This window comes from Rhinichthys klamathensis, unplaced genomic scaffold (assembly GCF_029890125.1).
Source record: "Rhinichthys klamathensis goyatoka isolate OS25496 unplaced genomic scaffold, OSU_Roscu_1.1 h1tg000019l_1, whole genome shotgun sequence".
In the NCBI taxonomy this organism is placed as follows: Eukaryota; Metazoa; Chordata; class Actinopteri; order Cypriniformes; family Leuciscidae; genus Rhinichthys; species Rhinichthys klamathensis.
Window position 1 is genome coordinate 4,604,833 of NW_026606570.1, and position 17,397 is coordinate 4,622,229.

The 17,397-nt window shown below is 39.4% G+C and overlaps 1 protein-coding gene across 2 annotated transcripts in view; it reads right to left on the reverse strand.

Annotated features, from left to right (window-relative positions):
• Positions 1-17,397, reverse strand: part of pappab (pregnancy-associated plasma protein A, pappalysin 1b) — a 140,638-nt gene that overhangs the window by 90,538 nt on the left and 32,703 nt on the right. For both annotated transcript variants that reach the window (XM_056236508.1, XM_056236503.1), the window contains exons 6-7: positions 13,707-13,828; positions 8,095-8,596 (exon numbers count right to left, since the gene is read on the reverse strand). In XM_056236508.1, the coding sequence (XP_056092483.1) occupies positions 8,095-8,596; positions 13,707-13,828 (624 nt within the window). The remainder of the gene's footprint in view (positions 1-8,094; positions 8,597-13,706; positions 13,829-17,397) is intronic.

Consider the following 17,397-nt stretch of genomic DNA (forward strand, 5'->3'; position numbering starts at 1 on the left):
ACCCCCTCATCCCATAAAATGCATTTCCTCTCTTAATCTATTTATCTTCACCTCACAATGAAATAACAAGAATAGAGCAACGGAGAATGGCGGTTAAGGGAGCGCAGGATCAATTGGGGAGGCAGAGGCGGTGGTACGGTACTTTTCTCTCGGACAATACGCCCATCTGTCTGTATTACCAGTCCTTAAATCTTCCTGCTATCGACCCAGCCGCTCATGGGGCTCGGGTTAACGAAAACATTTTAATCGCGACTCAGATCAACCCTTAAACCTCTGTCTGCACATATGCTTCTCAGATCCTTTACACCGCTTTAACTTCCCGCCTGCAGGAACACAAACTTGGAGGGATTGCGCAGTGTGCGGAAAGCCTCACAGCTGGTTCAGGTATATTCGACTCAATCAGCTCCACCATGAGGCTCTAAAACCCCACAAGCTCCTCCAGCTGCAGACTTCCCAAACAGTCAAATATGGGTCAGAGAGCCTCAGTGGTGTGAGAACTGCCGAGTGCCAGAGGACACTTTGCTAGAACTGCACGCGGAGTCTGAGCCAACCCCCAAAGGCAGGAGCTGGAAGATCTTGGCCCGCAATGTGGTCTTGTGGCTGTGTTTTTCTAAGACATGTTTGTTGTGGAGAGGCAGAGCAAAGCTAAAAGAGTACTGCTGCTATCCTTAACAGCCACAGTGACTCCTGAGGTAGACCGTTGGCTCGGCTTCCACAACGAGGAAAGGATATTTTGCCCGTTAAATCGAGTAAGTATCAATTTAGCCATCAATATCTTGTGGCTACATTACGAACTTGCGGCGAGGCTGTTTGTTTGTGAAATCATAATCATTTATTTGAGCAACTGGAGCTTTTGTGCATCACTTAAAACACTCAGAGGAGATCATTCTTAAAAATAAACTCGTTTTATATCAAAGAGACAGTACATGAAATGTTGGAAATGAAATCAACGTTCAAATGAAAGTTTATAGTCACAAGAGTAACAATTCCGATGTTGCAATCTGTCACAGCACCTTCCTGTTGTCGTGTTTAAGGACGATAACAACATTTTTCAAGCCTCTGCGCTGGAATTTGTGGTAGCTCATGACATCATCGCTATTCCCATGAGGGATACCCCACAGTAGTGTGGGAAAACACTGTAGCTAGGAGCCCTTCACTCTTAAGTCAATAGGGTGGGAGCGTGCAACACTGACAATGTTCAGGAAGCACACTGGCAGTTAAACAAGACAGTAACCAGACACTAAAGCAGCTCAAACCTCTGGGTATAAATATGACCAGTTTCACTTCCTGAAATCATAATGGGTTAGTTTCTAACCTCGTAGGTTTTCATCTGAGTTTTTTTTTTTTTTTTTTTTTTCAAATTACCATATGGGTTAATGGCATATAAAGGGCCTTTCACACAGAACACATTCAGTCATAAGCAGTGGAATGAAAAACAACAACAACAAAAAAACCTGCAAAGTCTCGAGACGCGTTTTTAAAAGTTGAACTTATTTTTTAAAACAAATATTTCACGAGTTCACATCTACATATAATTATTATGGTAAAGGTTATGCGTACTTGGCGTGCTGTCCGGGTGGAGGGCTCCGAGCTCGGAATTTCTGCCCGAACCCAGAGTACTCCCCCTCGTTGGTAAGAGTAGATGGAACTAGAGATGGAACTAAAAGTAAGGAGATGGGGTGGAGGTGGGATGCTGATAAACTGACAAGGAACAAAGGCGGGTTCTGCTGTTATTTATCTTGTCCTGAGTTGATTACTGATTGATCTCCACTTGTGCTGATTGGGTTAATTATCTGCACCTGCTCCTCCCGAACATTGTTAAATAAAACATCATTTGAGATCTTACAAATGTACTCTTTGTATTCATAGAAGTTTCATTTTGGTTTTGAAACATGTTTATACTATTCTCATGAAAAGTTGGTAACACTTTATTTTACAGTGTCATTGTTACATAGTTACTTTATTAATGACAATAAATTATGCATAAACCAAATAAAAAACTAATCTTAACCCTATAGTAAGTTGCAGTTACTTAATATTACTCACTACTTAAATGAATGATTTCAGCAAAACAAAGACACCTTAAAATGAAGTTTAACTGAAAAGTCCCGTGGAGTAATCATCAGGTAAAAACACTTTATCACATGAGAGTACACACATCTTGATCATTTTCAAATCACTTTTTTCTTTTCTTTTACAAATTATTAATTCATAAATATATAAACTATAAACATCTTACAAACTTAACTACCTTCAAAATATCTTATATTTAAAAAAAAAAAAAAACATTGACACAGTCATGAGGGTCTGCAGGGGTCCTCTCTTATAATGTAATTTTATTGCTTTTATTTTTCTGAATATTTCTGTATGAGTTTGTTGGTTGTACCACATGGCATTTATTTGGTTGTCAACCATTTTTTAAAAGTATTAATAAGTAAAGCATTTCAAATGTTTTTCTAAAAAATGATTAAAAATATATCCCAAATTACTCTTCTTTTTACCTTTTAAGACCGCCTATGCCGAGTCCGAGTCAAGACCGAGTCTTGGAAGGGTCGAGTCCGAGTCGAGTCCGAGTCGAGTCCGAGTCGAGTCCGAGTCGAGACCGAGTCCGTTGGTTTTCAAATACAGTCGAGTCCGAGTCAAGACCGAGTCTTTGAGGAAGCAAGTCCGAGTCGAGATTTTGTCTCGACATGTCAGTTTTGATATTCATGATTTAATATCACCCCAGTTAATAATCAACAGTTAGGCCTACATACTAAGCTAGATTGGGAATTGTTTAGAGGAGCAGTCTTAACTATTGATGGGGACGAGACCGCCTATGCCGAGTCCGAGTCAAGACCGAGTCTTTGAAGGGTCGAGTCCGAGTCGAGACCGAGTCTTTGAAGGAACAAGTCCGAGACGAGTCCGAGAAAGCAGAAATCGGTCTCGAGACCGGACTCGAGTACTACATCACTAGTTGTATCACCCTGACATTCTGACTTTATGTCTCCCAAAAAAAATCATAAAATTAACATATATATCATAGGAGAGGTGTAGAGTATTAATGTTATTTAAAGTCAAAATTAAATCCTGACTTTAAAGTCAGTTGTTGTTGTTGTTGTTGTTTTCGACATGCTAATCTGAAGTGTGAATTATGAAAATGTCTTTGCACGGACTAAGAAAATAAATGTCATCTAGCATATAAAATATGGAATGAAAACTGGTATGATTTTTTTGTGCAATGTGGTCTGCACTTCAATGCAGCTGGACTTTGAAACAAGCTACACAGAAGAGTGAGATATATAAGTCTGTCTTTTCTGGTGCTTGTAATTGAGCTCTATAGAGGAGCACACACATACTCCTCAGTGACACCATTCTTTCTGAAGGTACTCCTCTCTTTCAGCCCAGATGCTGGAAAAATCATATTATAGTATTCGCTGTATACCTTCAAAAGAAATCAAAGAGATGCAACTCATAATGCTAAGCCCTCTGTGCAGCTGCTCGCTGCTGGAAGGGCTTAGGAGGAGAATGATGATCTAAAAACTTAATTACTTCAAAGGAGTGAAATAATTTGTCATTTAAAATCAAAATCAGAGTTCACATGGCTAAATAAAACAACAACACAACCTCAATCGTATAATTTACCAAACCACAGCTGTTTGGTCATACCGCAACTCCACCCAAGAGATCCATCAAGTGGTGCTTACTATACGCTGTGTATCAATGAAAGAGAAACATGCTGCTGGAATCCAAGACAGCTAAAAAATGTGAAATTCTTGCAATATTGACCTTCAAGTAGGTAATACAGGAAAACAACAAGACACCACACAAAAACAGATGTCTAACACAACATGTCTTGCTTGTGAAGATACTTGATGAAAATCCCAAATAGCTATTCTGAAGTCTCTGCTTTAGTGCCCTGTTATTTTCAACGGAAACTAACTTCATGTATGCATGCAGCAGCTTTTAAATCAATTATGCACAAGATACAATTACATTTGCATATCCTGTACATGCTGAGAGAATGCAGCATACATTTGCAGGTCATGTGTTCTTTTACAACAATTTGTCTTGTTGCTGTGTGACAATCATATTGATAAAATTGAAAATGAAAACAGTATGGAGGATCTCCGAGGCCATGCTGTTTAATCACTCTCCATACTATAACAGCGGTGATCTATAGCGGCTGTTCTTTGGCTGAGATCTGATATTACAGCACATTCCCCTGCCACACTGAAGAGCTCTCATTAGGAAGCCTGCCTCTTTTAGCCAGACACCACTTTGATTTGGGCTGCTTTCACTGGTCACAATGAGTGATTGCCTGCCTCTATTGGAGCCAAACTAGGCTTGCACCTGGAGGATGAAATGGCCATGTAATTTTGTGCCACTCTGGAGCTGACAAAACATTTTACGGCCCTTGTTTTCCTGGACGATATGAAAACGATCTCTAGTTAATTGTCACACAGCGATGAAGGATCAGGACTGTGTGGACTCAGCAAAGGCCACCCACATAGAGGGCGGAAAAAGGAAGAAGAAGGGTGAAAAACAGATAGTGGATGATAACAACAATGGGACTGACAAGAATCATGTAATGCTTTTCATTTCAGGTATAGCAAACTGTTTACTGATCAAGCAAACCTCATCAAATGATTACTGTAAAATTTGTAACTCCCAGCCTTCAACTCAAGTACATAACATGACAAGAATAATTATGAGTTGTTCTACTGTTTTTGTCCTGCCACCAGTTTTACTGGCTCTGTAAAAAATAATAATAATAAAAAAATATATATATATATAGAAATAGTAAATAGATATATAACTTTTTAGCAATGTACTACTATATCATATCAGAAATAATAATATTTAAAGAAATAATATTTACATTTTTCTACCGTTCAGCCTTTTGGGGTAATTTCTTTTTTTAAGAAATTAATACTTTTCTTCAGCAAGGACGCATTGATGACGTTACAAAAGTCTGTTTCTATTCCAAATAACTGCTGTTCTTTTGAACTTTCTATACATCATACAATCCTGAAAATAATGCATCACGGTTTCCGCAAAAAATATAAATCAGGGCAAACATTTTAAACTTTGGGCACATTTTCTGGAAAATGATGTCACAGTTTTGACAAAAAACTTGTTAGTAAAGTAAATAATGTCACCTTGGTGACAAGTTGAAGTCACCAAGTCAAACACATGTATAAGGTCAAATAATGTAAGATTTAGGAGCAGCACAACACAGTTGTTTCAACTCAGAGTGACCCGAAGCCATCAGTCCATACAGAACTTACTGTTGAGCCCTGAATTACATGTTCATACTATCCAACTACTGCAGTGAATTCCTTTAGACTAGCCTCAGTGCAATAAAATATCAGTACTCAAGAAAAAAAAAAAAGTAACTCATACCCATAAGGGGAATTTATACGAACTCGAGGAATCACTTGTTCTGGTCCTGAATAATGAATTTGGCTTTTAGCTGAAGTGAAATATCTGAAATATCTTTCTGAAATATCCTGTGTTACTCCTCAAAACAGCTTTCTCAACAGCACTTTAGCTTTGTGTTAATGAATTTCAAATGAGTTAAGTTTTTAGCTGATCCCAAAGCGGTACAAGCCTGCTGATACACTGACTAAATTACACACCATCTGGTGCAGCATTAATAAAACAAACCTTTAAAAAAAACACACAAAAAAAACCACATTATCTGAGTAATGAACCGGGATAATTTGCTAACACACCTTGGACTGTGCAACTACAATCTAAACACAGCTTTAATGTTTGGATATATCAGTATAAATACTACTTTTTAATTCTGCAACGAATTGTTAAGACTCTTTTCTATTCTAAATATATATATATATATATATATATATACTGTATATATATAATATCTAGACATTTATTTGTTAAGATGAAAAGACCTCACGTCTTTTCCTAATGTACTACTGCTGCAGCTGTCACTGTATTCACTGTAGTTTCACTTGTCAGACAACTTTTTGGAAAAAAGAAGAGACACCCAAAACAGCCCAGAGTTAGGACAGTGAAGTTCAGCGGGTTCACGTTGGGTCTTGTTTATATGCACTGATTTGATTTTTTGTGAAAGCTAATGTACATTATTGGCAGCCTGCCGACTGAGGTGTGGTCTTGTTCTGCCGGAGAGGCCAGCATTCAGAAACAATGAAGAAGAAAAAAAAGGCCAACACAATTGATGCACAAAAGGAAACAGAGACAATGCCTGCCTACTAAATGACAAAAGTCTTCATTAAAGTATTGTTAATAAGAGGCATGTTTGCCAGAAAAAAATAATGGGTGCTCAATAGGCGTTTTTACAGCTTTTAAGAAGCCCTTTGAAATTGGATCCATGTTTCATGTTTATAGTTATTTCAAGAAAGTCTCCCAAATTAATTCGAGAGGTTCACAACAAAGGTTTGGAGAAAAACAGACAAACATGAGAAAAGCCTGCAATTAATTGGAAATGTCTTTCCACCTAAATACCCTTGCATACTGCACACCATCCATCCATCCTTCTATCTATCTATCTATCTATCTATCTATCTATCTATCTATCTATCTATCTATCTATCTATCTATCTATCTATCTATCTATCTATCTATCTATCTATCTATCTATCTATCTATCTATCTATCTGAGGTGGAATCTATCTGTAAGCCTGTCAAACTGTCGACCTGTTTCTGCTGTCATCAAAGAGGCAGAGGCTCTTCAAACGCTCTCCAACTGTTTTGAGGCCACTCCGAATTTATGAGTATCCCATGAAGTTAAACTGCCTGGGAGCACATCGGCATGTATCTCTCAGAAGACAACAAGCTGGCTGTGAAATTCTTTGAGCTGACCTGAACCCCCAGCCCAAGGAGTAAAGGCTATGCCTGAAGACCTCACACAAAGTACCTAAGATGTCCATACAACGGCAAAGCACATCAACACATGGCTTTAGCAAAGCAACCATGCGCTAGTGCTCCTAGAAATGTCTTGAATAGTGATCATCTTTTGTTTATGCTGCCAGTCATGTTGACACACAAAAAGGAAACATTTTTAGCGCCCCTTTAGGAGTTCATGCATCTAAGTTTGCCATTACAATTGTATCAATACATCAATCAAATGACTAATGATATGTACCGATGTAATGCATAAAAATATACATTTTTATACACCTTTAGATACACCTTTTTTTGACATTTAGATTCTACATATTTACTTCATAGCGCGCATTTTCTTTTAAATTCTACAGGTGGAAGATGATCACGATGCAGCAAAAAAGCAGCACTGTCATAAACGGCAACCAATGTATTCAGCCGAAAGACAATGCATTCTGTTCTGAGAACAGAAGACTGAAAGGCTTTCTTGACTGTTGTCATTGTGTTTCTCATTGCACAACCCAGTGATGAGCTGTCATCAAACAATTGATGATTTAATGTGTAACTTGATCCTTTTTATAATTTACTTTTCTAAGGTGTATTTTTTGTGATGCATGTTATGTATATGGGACGCAGGATTTTCAATTTTCAGTGAGTTATTTACAATTTTCAGAGAGTTCAATGAAATGTTCATATTATATTTTGGTTGCATTTGTGGGTTGAAAAACTTGAAGGATGAAAAACTTATTTCAGTTAGTTGTCAAGGCAACATTTCTAATTTTGGTTCAGCTCAAGTTGAAGCACTAAAATTATTAACTAGAAATTAAATAAATAAAAGCTAAAACTGAAATGAAAACACGACCTGGGAGGAATGTGGTGTAGTCCCTACCCGCCGTTTGTTGTAGTCCTTAAAAAGCAATTTCTTTAAAAAGAAAATATCTCCCTTTGCTTTGAACGTTGAGCGTCGTAACTTTGCGGATGTTGTTTATGCTCAAACAGCAACATCACACACTAGCTAAAGTTAGAAAAGTGAATTCATAATCAACCACGCCTTTAACTAAGATTAATAAATGTTGAAGAAGTATTGTTCATTCCTTGTTCATGTTAAGTAAGGTAGTTAACTAATGTTAACTAATGAACCTTATTGTAAAGTTTTACCATAAAAACTATAATAGTATATAATTATTACTAAAATAACACCGTATTGTAATGAAACATTAGATTCATACTCCTAATCCTTACCTGTCCACGTATTTCAGAGTGGGTTCCTGAAGGATCAGCCCGTGTGGTGAGTGTGTAAACGGTGGCTGGCGAATCAGTCTATAGTGTAGAGGATGACACGACTGGCACAAAGGATTGTCTGGCTTTGAGGCGAGCATTGTGGCGTCGATTTCCAAGTGCTGCTCCATGGTGAAGAACTGCACCCCATACACCTCCTCCTTCACGTCTAGCTTCAGCGTTAATGGTGTGTCACAGAACGCATACTGTGGACCCAGCGAGATGTTGTTACCACTAAGGGTCAGCAGAAGGATGTCGTGGATTGCAGGCAGTCCAGTCTCCTCCAGAGAGAAGAAGGTGACCCAAACAATGAGGGAGTCAGGTACTAGCGGAAAGGCAAACTCGAGCTGGAGCATACAGCCTTGGGGTGGACAGGACGCTGAGCCAACACTACTCGAGTCTAGGCCGGCGTTTGGGCTCCAAGTGCTGACACTCGCTTCGCAGGCCTGCTCTACATCTGGTGGACCTAAGGACGAAAGCAAAGGATGAAAACCAAGAACATGTCTCAAACTTGGTAGCACACACATACCATTTTTCATTTTCTTTACCCTTTAATACAATTCAGCAAATTTATGGTAAAAAATGTCAGCTGTGGTTGCCAGAACTTTACCGTAAACAAATATGGTACCAACATTTTAGGTTTCACGGAACAGAACCTAAATTTATGGTAAAACCCCTGTATATCATTAACTGTTATACAATTACACCATACCACTCTGTTTTGTACATGTACAATATACTGATAACCAACTCAATAATGCAGGTGGTAAAAGAAACAGATGATGAGTATATTGTATATTTTTTTATATTATTTAAAACGTGTATTTTGTGCTGTGAAGGTCCCAATTGGGGCCATTTTTAAAGTAATTTTCATCTCAAAGTCAAATCTGTGGATTAATATATTTTTTTTAACTGGTTGTGTAAAATAGGCACACACAATTGTAATTCACTAATAAGGTGCACAGTACACACAAATACAAAAGAGTACAACACATGACACTAAAATAATGTAATAAACATTAATTAAATAACATAAGATGTGACATAAAACCAGAATGTTTCATAACTGATAACAAAAACTAACAAGAAACATAATTATTAAATCAGTTATGGATTTTTCCTATCTAAATTATAAAATGATTATTTGTTTTAATTCCAAAGTCTGAACATTATTTTACTATAAATCTACTTAAAATGGCCTGTTAAATCTATTAAAAGTGTTTACCGTATAAGGGAACTTTGACAGTAGCATTTTTTTTACACTATTTTACTGTTCTTTTTTTTTGTTTTACGATGTAGCGTGCTTGCCAGGGAATTGCTATGGGATTGAAAACCCTTAAACCTAAGAATAACCAATAGTAATACTGATATTTGCCTTAGCAAGCACTGCTAATTATTTACAGATGAACATAAAAGACTGTAGAAACAATCCTGAATGATATCAATTGCACTGCGTTCTGTTATTACATATGATTATTGGGTTCTTGGATTAATGAATGACATTTCCAAAACAAACAAAGTTTCTAAGATGGCCAAATGATGTTCTTCGGTGAGATGGCAGGAGGTCATGGGGAGAGTTCTGGCCCTGGGCCCAGTTTTTCCTTTATAGAAACTGTCAAGAGGTCATTGTGAGGCATCTGAAGGGGGAGGGGAGCGGAGAGGGGGTGAGCTTGACAGGGAGGCCCCACTGAAGCTCTGAAGGAAAATGTGCTTACAACGGGACCTACAGCAGTGGCTAACAGCTACAAGCTTGCTGTTATACTAAGTAAAGATAATAATTATTTTATATTATAATGATGAGTTTCTGTGGAGCATTATTTATTTGATTCCAGCCACCTTTGTTAGCATGCAGAACAAAGTCACTGTGGACAGTTTAAATACTCAAGCAGATTATGGTCCTTCATCCTGCATGAGTTGTGTCAGAAAACCTAGGCAACTGGCTTGTTGTCTTACTGCTGTATCAGTGAGACATGCGAATATTTAATTACTACAATAGTACTTTCTTGCTAGAAATGACATCAAAAGTGGAAAACATTGGTAAAAAAAAAAGTACATTTGGTCAAAAATGTACATTTACAAACAAACTGCTCACCAACCGCAACTTTCTTTATTTTTCTAGCTCAACTGTCACAGAAGGGAACGCACAGGATTGTGGGATATCAAAGGCAGAGAAGGATACATCTATGCTGCCTTCAAAAATTTATCAAATGAAGGTATCGGGAAGTTAAGCTAACATTGGATTCTGATGTGCCTTTATGCCTTATCCGAATGCAGCATTTTTAAGCTTTCAGATCCAGCCATGGATTTTTTAAACACCACTAAAAAGATGCAAAAAATAACTTTTAATAACTTTCAATAACTTTTATGCAGTGTGTATTATCCGAACAGCATATAAACTCAAAAAGTATTTGGTTGCATTGGAAATGAAAATACCAAACCAATTGGCATCTGTAAATAAAAATTATGCTAGCCTTTCCTGAACCTTTTTGAGCAACTGGTGATCCATTGATTTTAGTGGAGGTATGAAGTTAGTTCTTCTCAAGTTTACATGTTTCCTAGAAGAGTAACCACAGGTTTAGTGGTTAGTTTAGTGGTTTAGTTCACATATGAACATGATTCACTAAGGCCAACGTAACCACATCCAGAAAGTTTCCAAATGCTTTTTTACCCAAATTTTGAACAGCACATCTAGTTTTTATTATTTATTTATTTTTATTTGTTTACTTTTTATTGTTTAATTAACTAAAATGTGGATGGATCAGGCTAATATTCTCAAATATTTTCTCGAATTTCCCTGTGGGGAATTCCTGAAGATGCCCAGTGACTCATATTATGTATACCTTTGTATTTTATATCTAAGCTGCTTTTATTTATTTAGTTAGTTAGTTAGTTAGTTAGCTTAACCAGCGTAATTAGTTGAATGTAATCTTTATCATTGTGCATCTTGTGATTAGAAAAATGTATAAAAACAAAATTAAATTAAAAAAACTACAACCAATTTTTTTAACTTGTTTTGTGATTTCAAAAAAATATAAAAATATTAAATAAAATATTTTTTGATATTTTAATAATTTTATTTAATTTCATGACATTTATAGATTTTTAAGTGTGGCTTAAGCGTCCCATTTTGGGGCCACTGTTGCTTTTATAATTTTGGACGAATGGAAAAAAGGTGAGGAAAAAGCTTCTTTAGTGTTTATTTTGGTTGACCTCCGTCAAGCAACATTTGTAGTCTGACGACAAGTTAAATGACAAATGGAAAAATAGTTGGGCAAAAGTTTTGTAAATGTTTATTTGGTTGACCTCGGCCAAGCATCTAGGTAACCTCCCTCACACGTCTGACTCTGATATCACCATTTTTCTAAGGTGGGTATTTGTTGCTCAGTTAGATGGCCAAAACAAACTGGAATGTTCTGAAACTAGATGCATTTTCATAGTATCGAATGCACAAATTTTTGGAAAATGTCTCCCACATAGGTCCCCCATGTACCTCAGCTGCTGATCAAGGGAATATTAGAAGAAATATTAGATGGAAATGGGAGAAAGGACAAAGCTAGAAATAGTGCAAGCCATCAAGCAGAACTAGACTTTCCAAAACAAACCAATAAGTTATAATCACAAGCCTTGCATTAACTCGCATCAAGCAACCCAAACATTTTCATCATCTTAAAAAAAAAAAACATCCACTTGAAGATTATTGATAGACATACTGGAAACATTTGCCGATCATTAACGCTTACTGACATAATCAGTATCTTAGCAATGGAGACACAGCAGACAAATGAAGCATTGAGGTAAGAGTGGGACAGAGAAACAAGTAATTCCTAGCATTCCTTGGTTTTGTGCCTCACTTTCATTCTCGTCTTCTTCATGTTTTCAGTCAACTCATGAGCCTTCTCATGAGCACTAGAAACCACAGAGTAATTTGCGTAGCAAATCGAGTTGACTTTGCACAGCACTCATCCATCTATTTATTGTGCCAATGTTGTTCTTTTCTTGAATTCCAGCAACACGATAAGGGCAACCCTGCCATAATGCTTGTTTCCAGAAAGTCAACTAAGGACACTTGAACAGGGGGAAATGGCTTTTTTAACCTAGATGATTGAGGACAGGGGGTATGGATTAGATGAGGTGTGCAATGCAGGCAGGTGATTTTCTGAGGGCGGTAAAGGGCAGAGGTTTGAGCCAGCTGCAGGACGTCAAAGTCAGGTTTTTTATCCGATTGTAAACAGTGGAAGGATGGCAAGGGCAATAGAGTACATCAGGGAATCCATCCAAGTGCAAAGCATAGTTAAAGCGATGTGGCCATGGCAAGCCTGGGCATGCCTTCTCAGCTGACTGCGTGTAGCCACTGCTAGGCCAACTTGGCTTTGAGGGATACAAGCATGCACTTACGGCCGTACACGCCACAAGTCTGACTCACCCATTTTTAAAAGTAACCCAAATGAAGTGATTAAGTAATTAAACAGAAAAACAGCCGGCCTCTGGAATGTAGGTCTCTGAAGTTGTTTTCAACATTTCAATGTCAAGACCAATTCACTTTATCAAGAGCTTTTGCGGTTTGAGCTAAAATAGTGGGCATATGTCATGGCTGTTAGGCCCTAGAGCTTTTCCTGATTGCTTAGGTAAGTTATACAGATATTTCATACTTTTAATAAAATACAAAAATAACAACCACAGAAAAAGAAAAAAATCCTCAGAATTCCGATAAGAATAGCCTGACTATGGCAGTTTGGCTTCGTTATGTGATACCGGATCAAAGGTTGAACTATGAGGGCAAGATCATTGATACAGCACAGGAAAACATGACTCATTCCCCGTGGTAAAAAACATTCATTTATGTGCACAAAGCTCTATGGACCAATTCTTCCATATGTCCACATTTTTCTAGCCTTAAAATAAACACATGAGAAAATCAAAATTTATGACAACCCCTATGACTAATTTTTTCCACACTTTTTAGTTCTTCTCCTCATAGATTACTTTGCTGTTCCATCCAATATTGGCCTCACTTGGCATCGTGCATTGGGTGCAATGCTTTAATCATTTATCCCACTCAATAAAACTGCAACATTAATGGTTCTGAATGGCACTCACCAATTAAACACAATTTCCAAGTGTCAATTGAAACAGGTTCCTTTCATTTTGCCAAAGCAGTCAGCTGAAATCCAACAGGAATCCTCCTAAAACAATTCAAGTAGGCCACTAACAAAACCATTAAATGGCCTGTAAGTCTCAACGTATGCAATGTGAATTAGTATGGCTTAATGTCATAGTAAAGTCAACCGTTAAAATCTTATTATGCTATTGTTATGTTCCAGAGCATATTGTGGACAGCACTCAAATAAAATGATAAAAACCTGATTGAGTTAAATCAATAAAGCATTGGTTCTTTTAAAAAAAGAAAAGATTCTACCTTTGATCTTCCTGGACTGGTCAAGAGGTTTTTTTGTAAGGTTTCTGCTTTCAAAAAGTCTTATTTCAAATTGCATATCAGTCAAACCAAGAAGCCATCCGTTGTAAGGCTTTTGGATAATATTTTAGTCTAAAGATTCGTTAGAGTTACTGAGTCTTACCTTCGGCTTCACGGGGGCTCCAGTGGCCAGAGGGGGCGCAGGGTCTGGGAGAGGACGAGTTCGAGGCATACTGAAGGAGCACCCCAACTTCAGTACATCTGTCACAAACTGATCCCACTTCTCTAGGAAATCAACAGACAGCCAAAGTAGCAACTTAGACACAGCAACACCACAACTTTTTTATAACCTCTTGATGCCTTTAAGGGTGTGTTCACACTTGTTGTTTGGTTCTCTTTGTTCGTCTGGTCTGGACAAAAAAAGAAAATAACACATGTAGTCTTGGTTTGCTTAGCGTTCACACTGTCACCGAACTTAAAGTAAAAAAAAAAGACGTACATTTTGGGACAGGAACATCCAAAACAATGCTGTGTGCTGGGCTAAATGCGCTCGCTGTATGTGCGTACATATAATAGGACAGTTTTGGTCAGAATTATTGGCACCCCAGGTAAATATGATCAAAGATGGCTATAAAAATAAACCTGCATTTTTATCCTTTTGATCTTTCATTCAAAGGGGGGGGAGTGGGGGGTCACATTATGAACAATGTTTTTCTCCAAAACACGTTGCATGGCCACAATTCTTGGCACCCCTAGAATTTTTTATGAGTAAAATATCTCTTAAGTATAATATTAACTATTTTTTTAGCATACAAGGGTGGAACATGAAATTGTCTGGCTATGACTTCTTGTTTTACAGGAGTATAAAAATTAGGAAACACAAAGGCCAAATTCCCTTAGTCATCCACCACAATGAGTAAAACCAAATAATATAGTTCTGATGTGCAGCAAAAGATTGCTGAACTTCACAAAATAGAAAGTACCTGTAAGAAAAAAGCTAAAGCATTAAAAATTCCCATTTCCACCAACAGGGCAAAAATTAAGAAGTTCCAATCAACTAAAGATGTTAAGAATCTGCCTGGAAGAGGATGTGTGTCTATATTGTCTCATTGCACGGTGAGGAGGAAAGTTTGAGTGGCCAAAGATTCTTCACAGATTTGCAGAGATTAGTTGAGTCTTAGGGTCAGAAAGCCTAAAAAAATAATCAAACAACCCTTACATCACCACGTTGTTTGGGAGGGTTTCAAGAAAAATCCTCCTCGCTCATCCAAAAATAAACTCCAGCATATTCGGTTGTCAGACACGACTGGAACTTCAAAAGGGACTGGATTCTATGGTAAAAAAAAAAAAAAAAAAAAAAAAAAAACCTTTTTGGCAGCAAACCCACCAGATGGGATAACAAGTACCCCATCCCCACAGTCAAATAAACTCTGGATCTTTAGTGTTGTGGGCCTATTTTTTAGCTGGAGGTCCTGGACATCTTGTTCAGATACATGATATCATGGATTCTAGCAAATACCAACAGATAAAAAAACAAAACCTGACGGCCTCTGCTAGAATTCTTATAATGGGCCATGGTTGGATCGTGCATCAGGACAATGATCTAAAACAAACATCAAAATCAACACAAAAATGTGTCACTGAGCACAAAATGAAGCTTCTGCCATGACCATCCCCAGTTCCCTGACCTGAACCCTATAGAAAATGAGTGGGCTGAACTGAAGAGAAAAAGCACCAACATGGAGCTGGGAATCTAAAGGTTCAGGAAAGATTCTGTATGGAGGAATGGTCTCTGATCTCTTGTCAGGTGTTCTCCAAACTCGAGAAAACTCAGAGCTGTTATCTTGGCAAAAGGAGGTTGCCAAAACTATTTAATAAAAGGGTGCCAATTATTGTGGACAACGTGTTTTCGAGAAAAACATTTATTTCATAATGTGATTTCCCCCTACTTTCAATTCTTTTACTTCAATGAAAGGTTAGTTCCCTTTCGAGGGAACTCTACACTGCGTCGAGAATCGACTCTTTGGGGACGCTCCCTTAGCGTGCGCCTCTGAAGTATGAATGAAACTATTCCAATCCTGATTGGTGTTGCGTCATGATGTAACATGTGACGGCATAACCGGATGCATAAAAGCGACATCGGAACAAACACAAACTAGCTTTCGCTCTTCAGCAAGCGCTCTGTGTTGAAAACTGTCTGTCTTATTTGGTGTTGTTTGTCTATCAGAAAGTTTGATTTATGGCCAGCGAACAATTTAAAGCTTGTGTGCACCCTTGCCCTCGTTTTATCACGGGTGGGGACACATGCTTTATGTGTGAATTGTTTGGGAGCGCAGCATGCACGGGCAGCTCTCGAGGGAGCTGCTTGTGTAGACTGTGAAGCACTTCCCATTAGAGTGCTGCACTCCCGGCTGGCGTGCTTTGATGAGCACGGTCAGGCTCGCGTTCCCCAAGGTTCTGGTCCCGCGTCCGTTGAGGCGGCGCGGCGACTGAGATCGTGGGGTTCGCAGCGGGATCTTGTAGATGAGATTGAGACTGCTGAGGCACCTTCTCATTCTTCATCTGAGGATCCCGTAGCCCCTGAGAGTGGTGCAGGAGCCCGCATCGCGGCTTCTCCTGCCCATGATCAGGTCCCAATGCTTGAGCTCTCTGCTTCCGAGGAAGTAGATGTGCTTAGTATTGATGCGGATGACCGTGATCTAGGCGCGCCAGTTCACGGCCAAGGTTATGAGGAGCTGGTTGAGGTTGTGACTCGTGCTGTGGCCAGACTTAACATCAGCTGGCCACATGATGAGCAGGGAACGCAAGTGAGAAGCAAACTTGATGAGCGTTTCCTGCAGCATAGGTCACAGCCTCAGCACCGGGGTTTGCCGTTTTTCCCCGATCTCCACAAAGAGGTCTCGAGATCGTGGGATAAACCGCACTCGTCCCGTGTCTCCAATCCCAGTATGGTGGATTACAGCAATGTTATGGGGGCACGGGACATGGGTTATGGGAAGATGCCTAAAGTGGAGGAGGCTCTAGCGGGCTATCTTTCCCCTGAGTCAGCATCTTCTCTAAAAACCCCGGCGCTGCCTAGTAAGCCCTGCAGAGATACATCTGCATTAATAGGCAGGGCTTACATGGCGGCAGGTCGGGCTGGTTCATGTCTGCACTCTATGGCACTCTTGCAGGCATACCAGGCCGACCTCCTGAAAGATTTAGATGAGGGGGAGGGGCCAACTCCTGAGGATATCGCAGAGTTGAGAAGAGCCACAGATCTGTCTCTCCGGGCCACAAAAGAGACGGCCCGCGCCATTGGCCGCTCTATGGCAGCTATGGTGGCCACGGAGAGACATCTGTGGTTAAATCTATCCGGTATAAAAGAAAAAGATAGATCTTTTCTGCTGGATGCGCCGCTTTCGCCTTCTGGCCTGTTCGGCGACGCCGTTACATCGGTCGTCGACAGGTTTCAGGAGGCAAAGAAGCAATCTGCGGCGTTCCAGCAGTACCTCCCCCATAAGAAGTCTAAATCGAGTAGGGTGGGGCCAAGAGATCAGCCCCAGCCATCAGCCAGCTCCTCACACCGAGCAGAGCAGAGAGAGAGCGTTTCCTCTAGAGCCCCTCCTCCTGGAGCTTGGCAACAGAGGAAACACTCTCAGAAATCGAAGTCCTCCGGCCAGAAAGGCGACCTGAGGGACGTCATTCAGGCTAGGAGGGCTTCGGGGAAGAGGTCCTAACCGAAGTGGTAGGACCTCTGAGGGCTGTCCCCTCCGCTGCAGAGCAACCGAGGTTGTTCTCGCAGCGGAGCCCTCTAGGAAACGATGTGTGTTGCCCGCCGTCAACGACGCTTCAGGCCGCATCTCTTTCCAGCG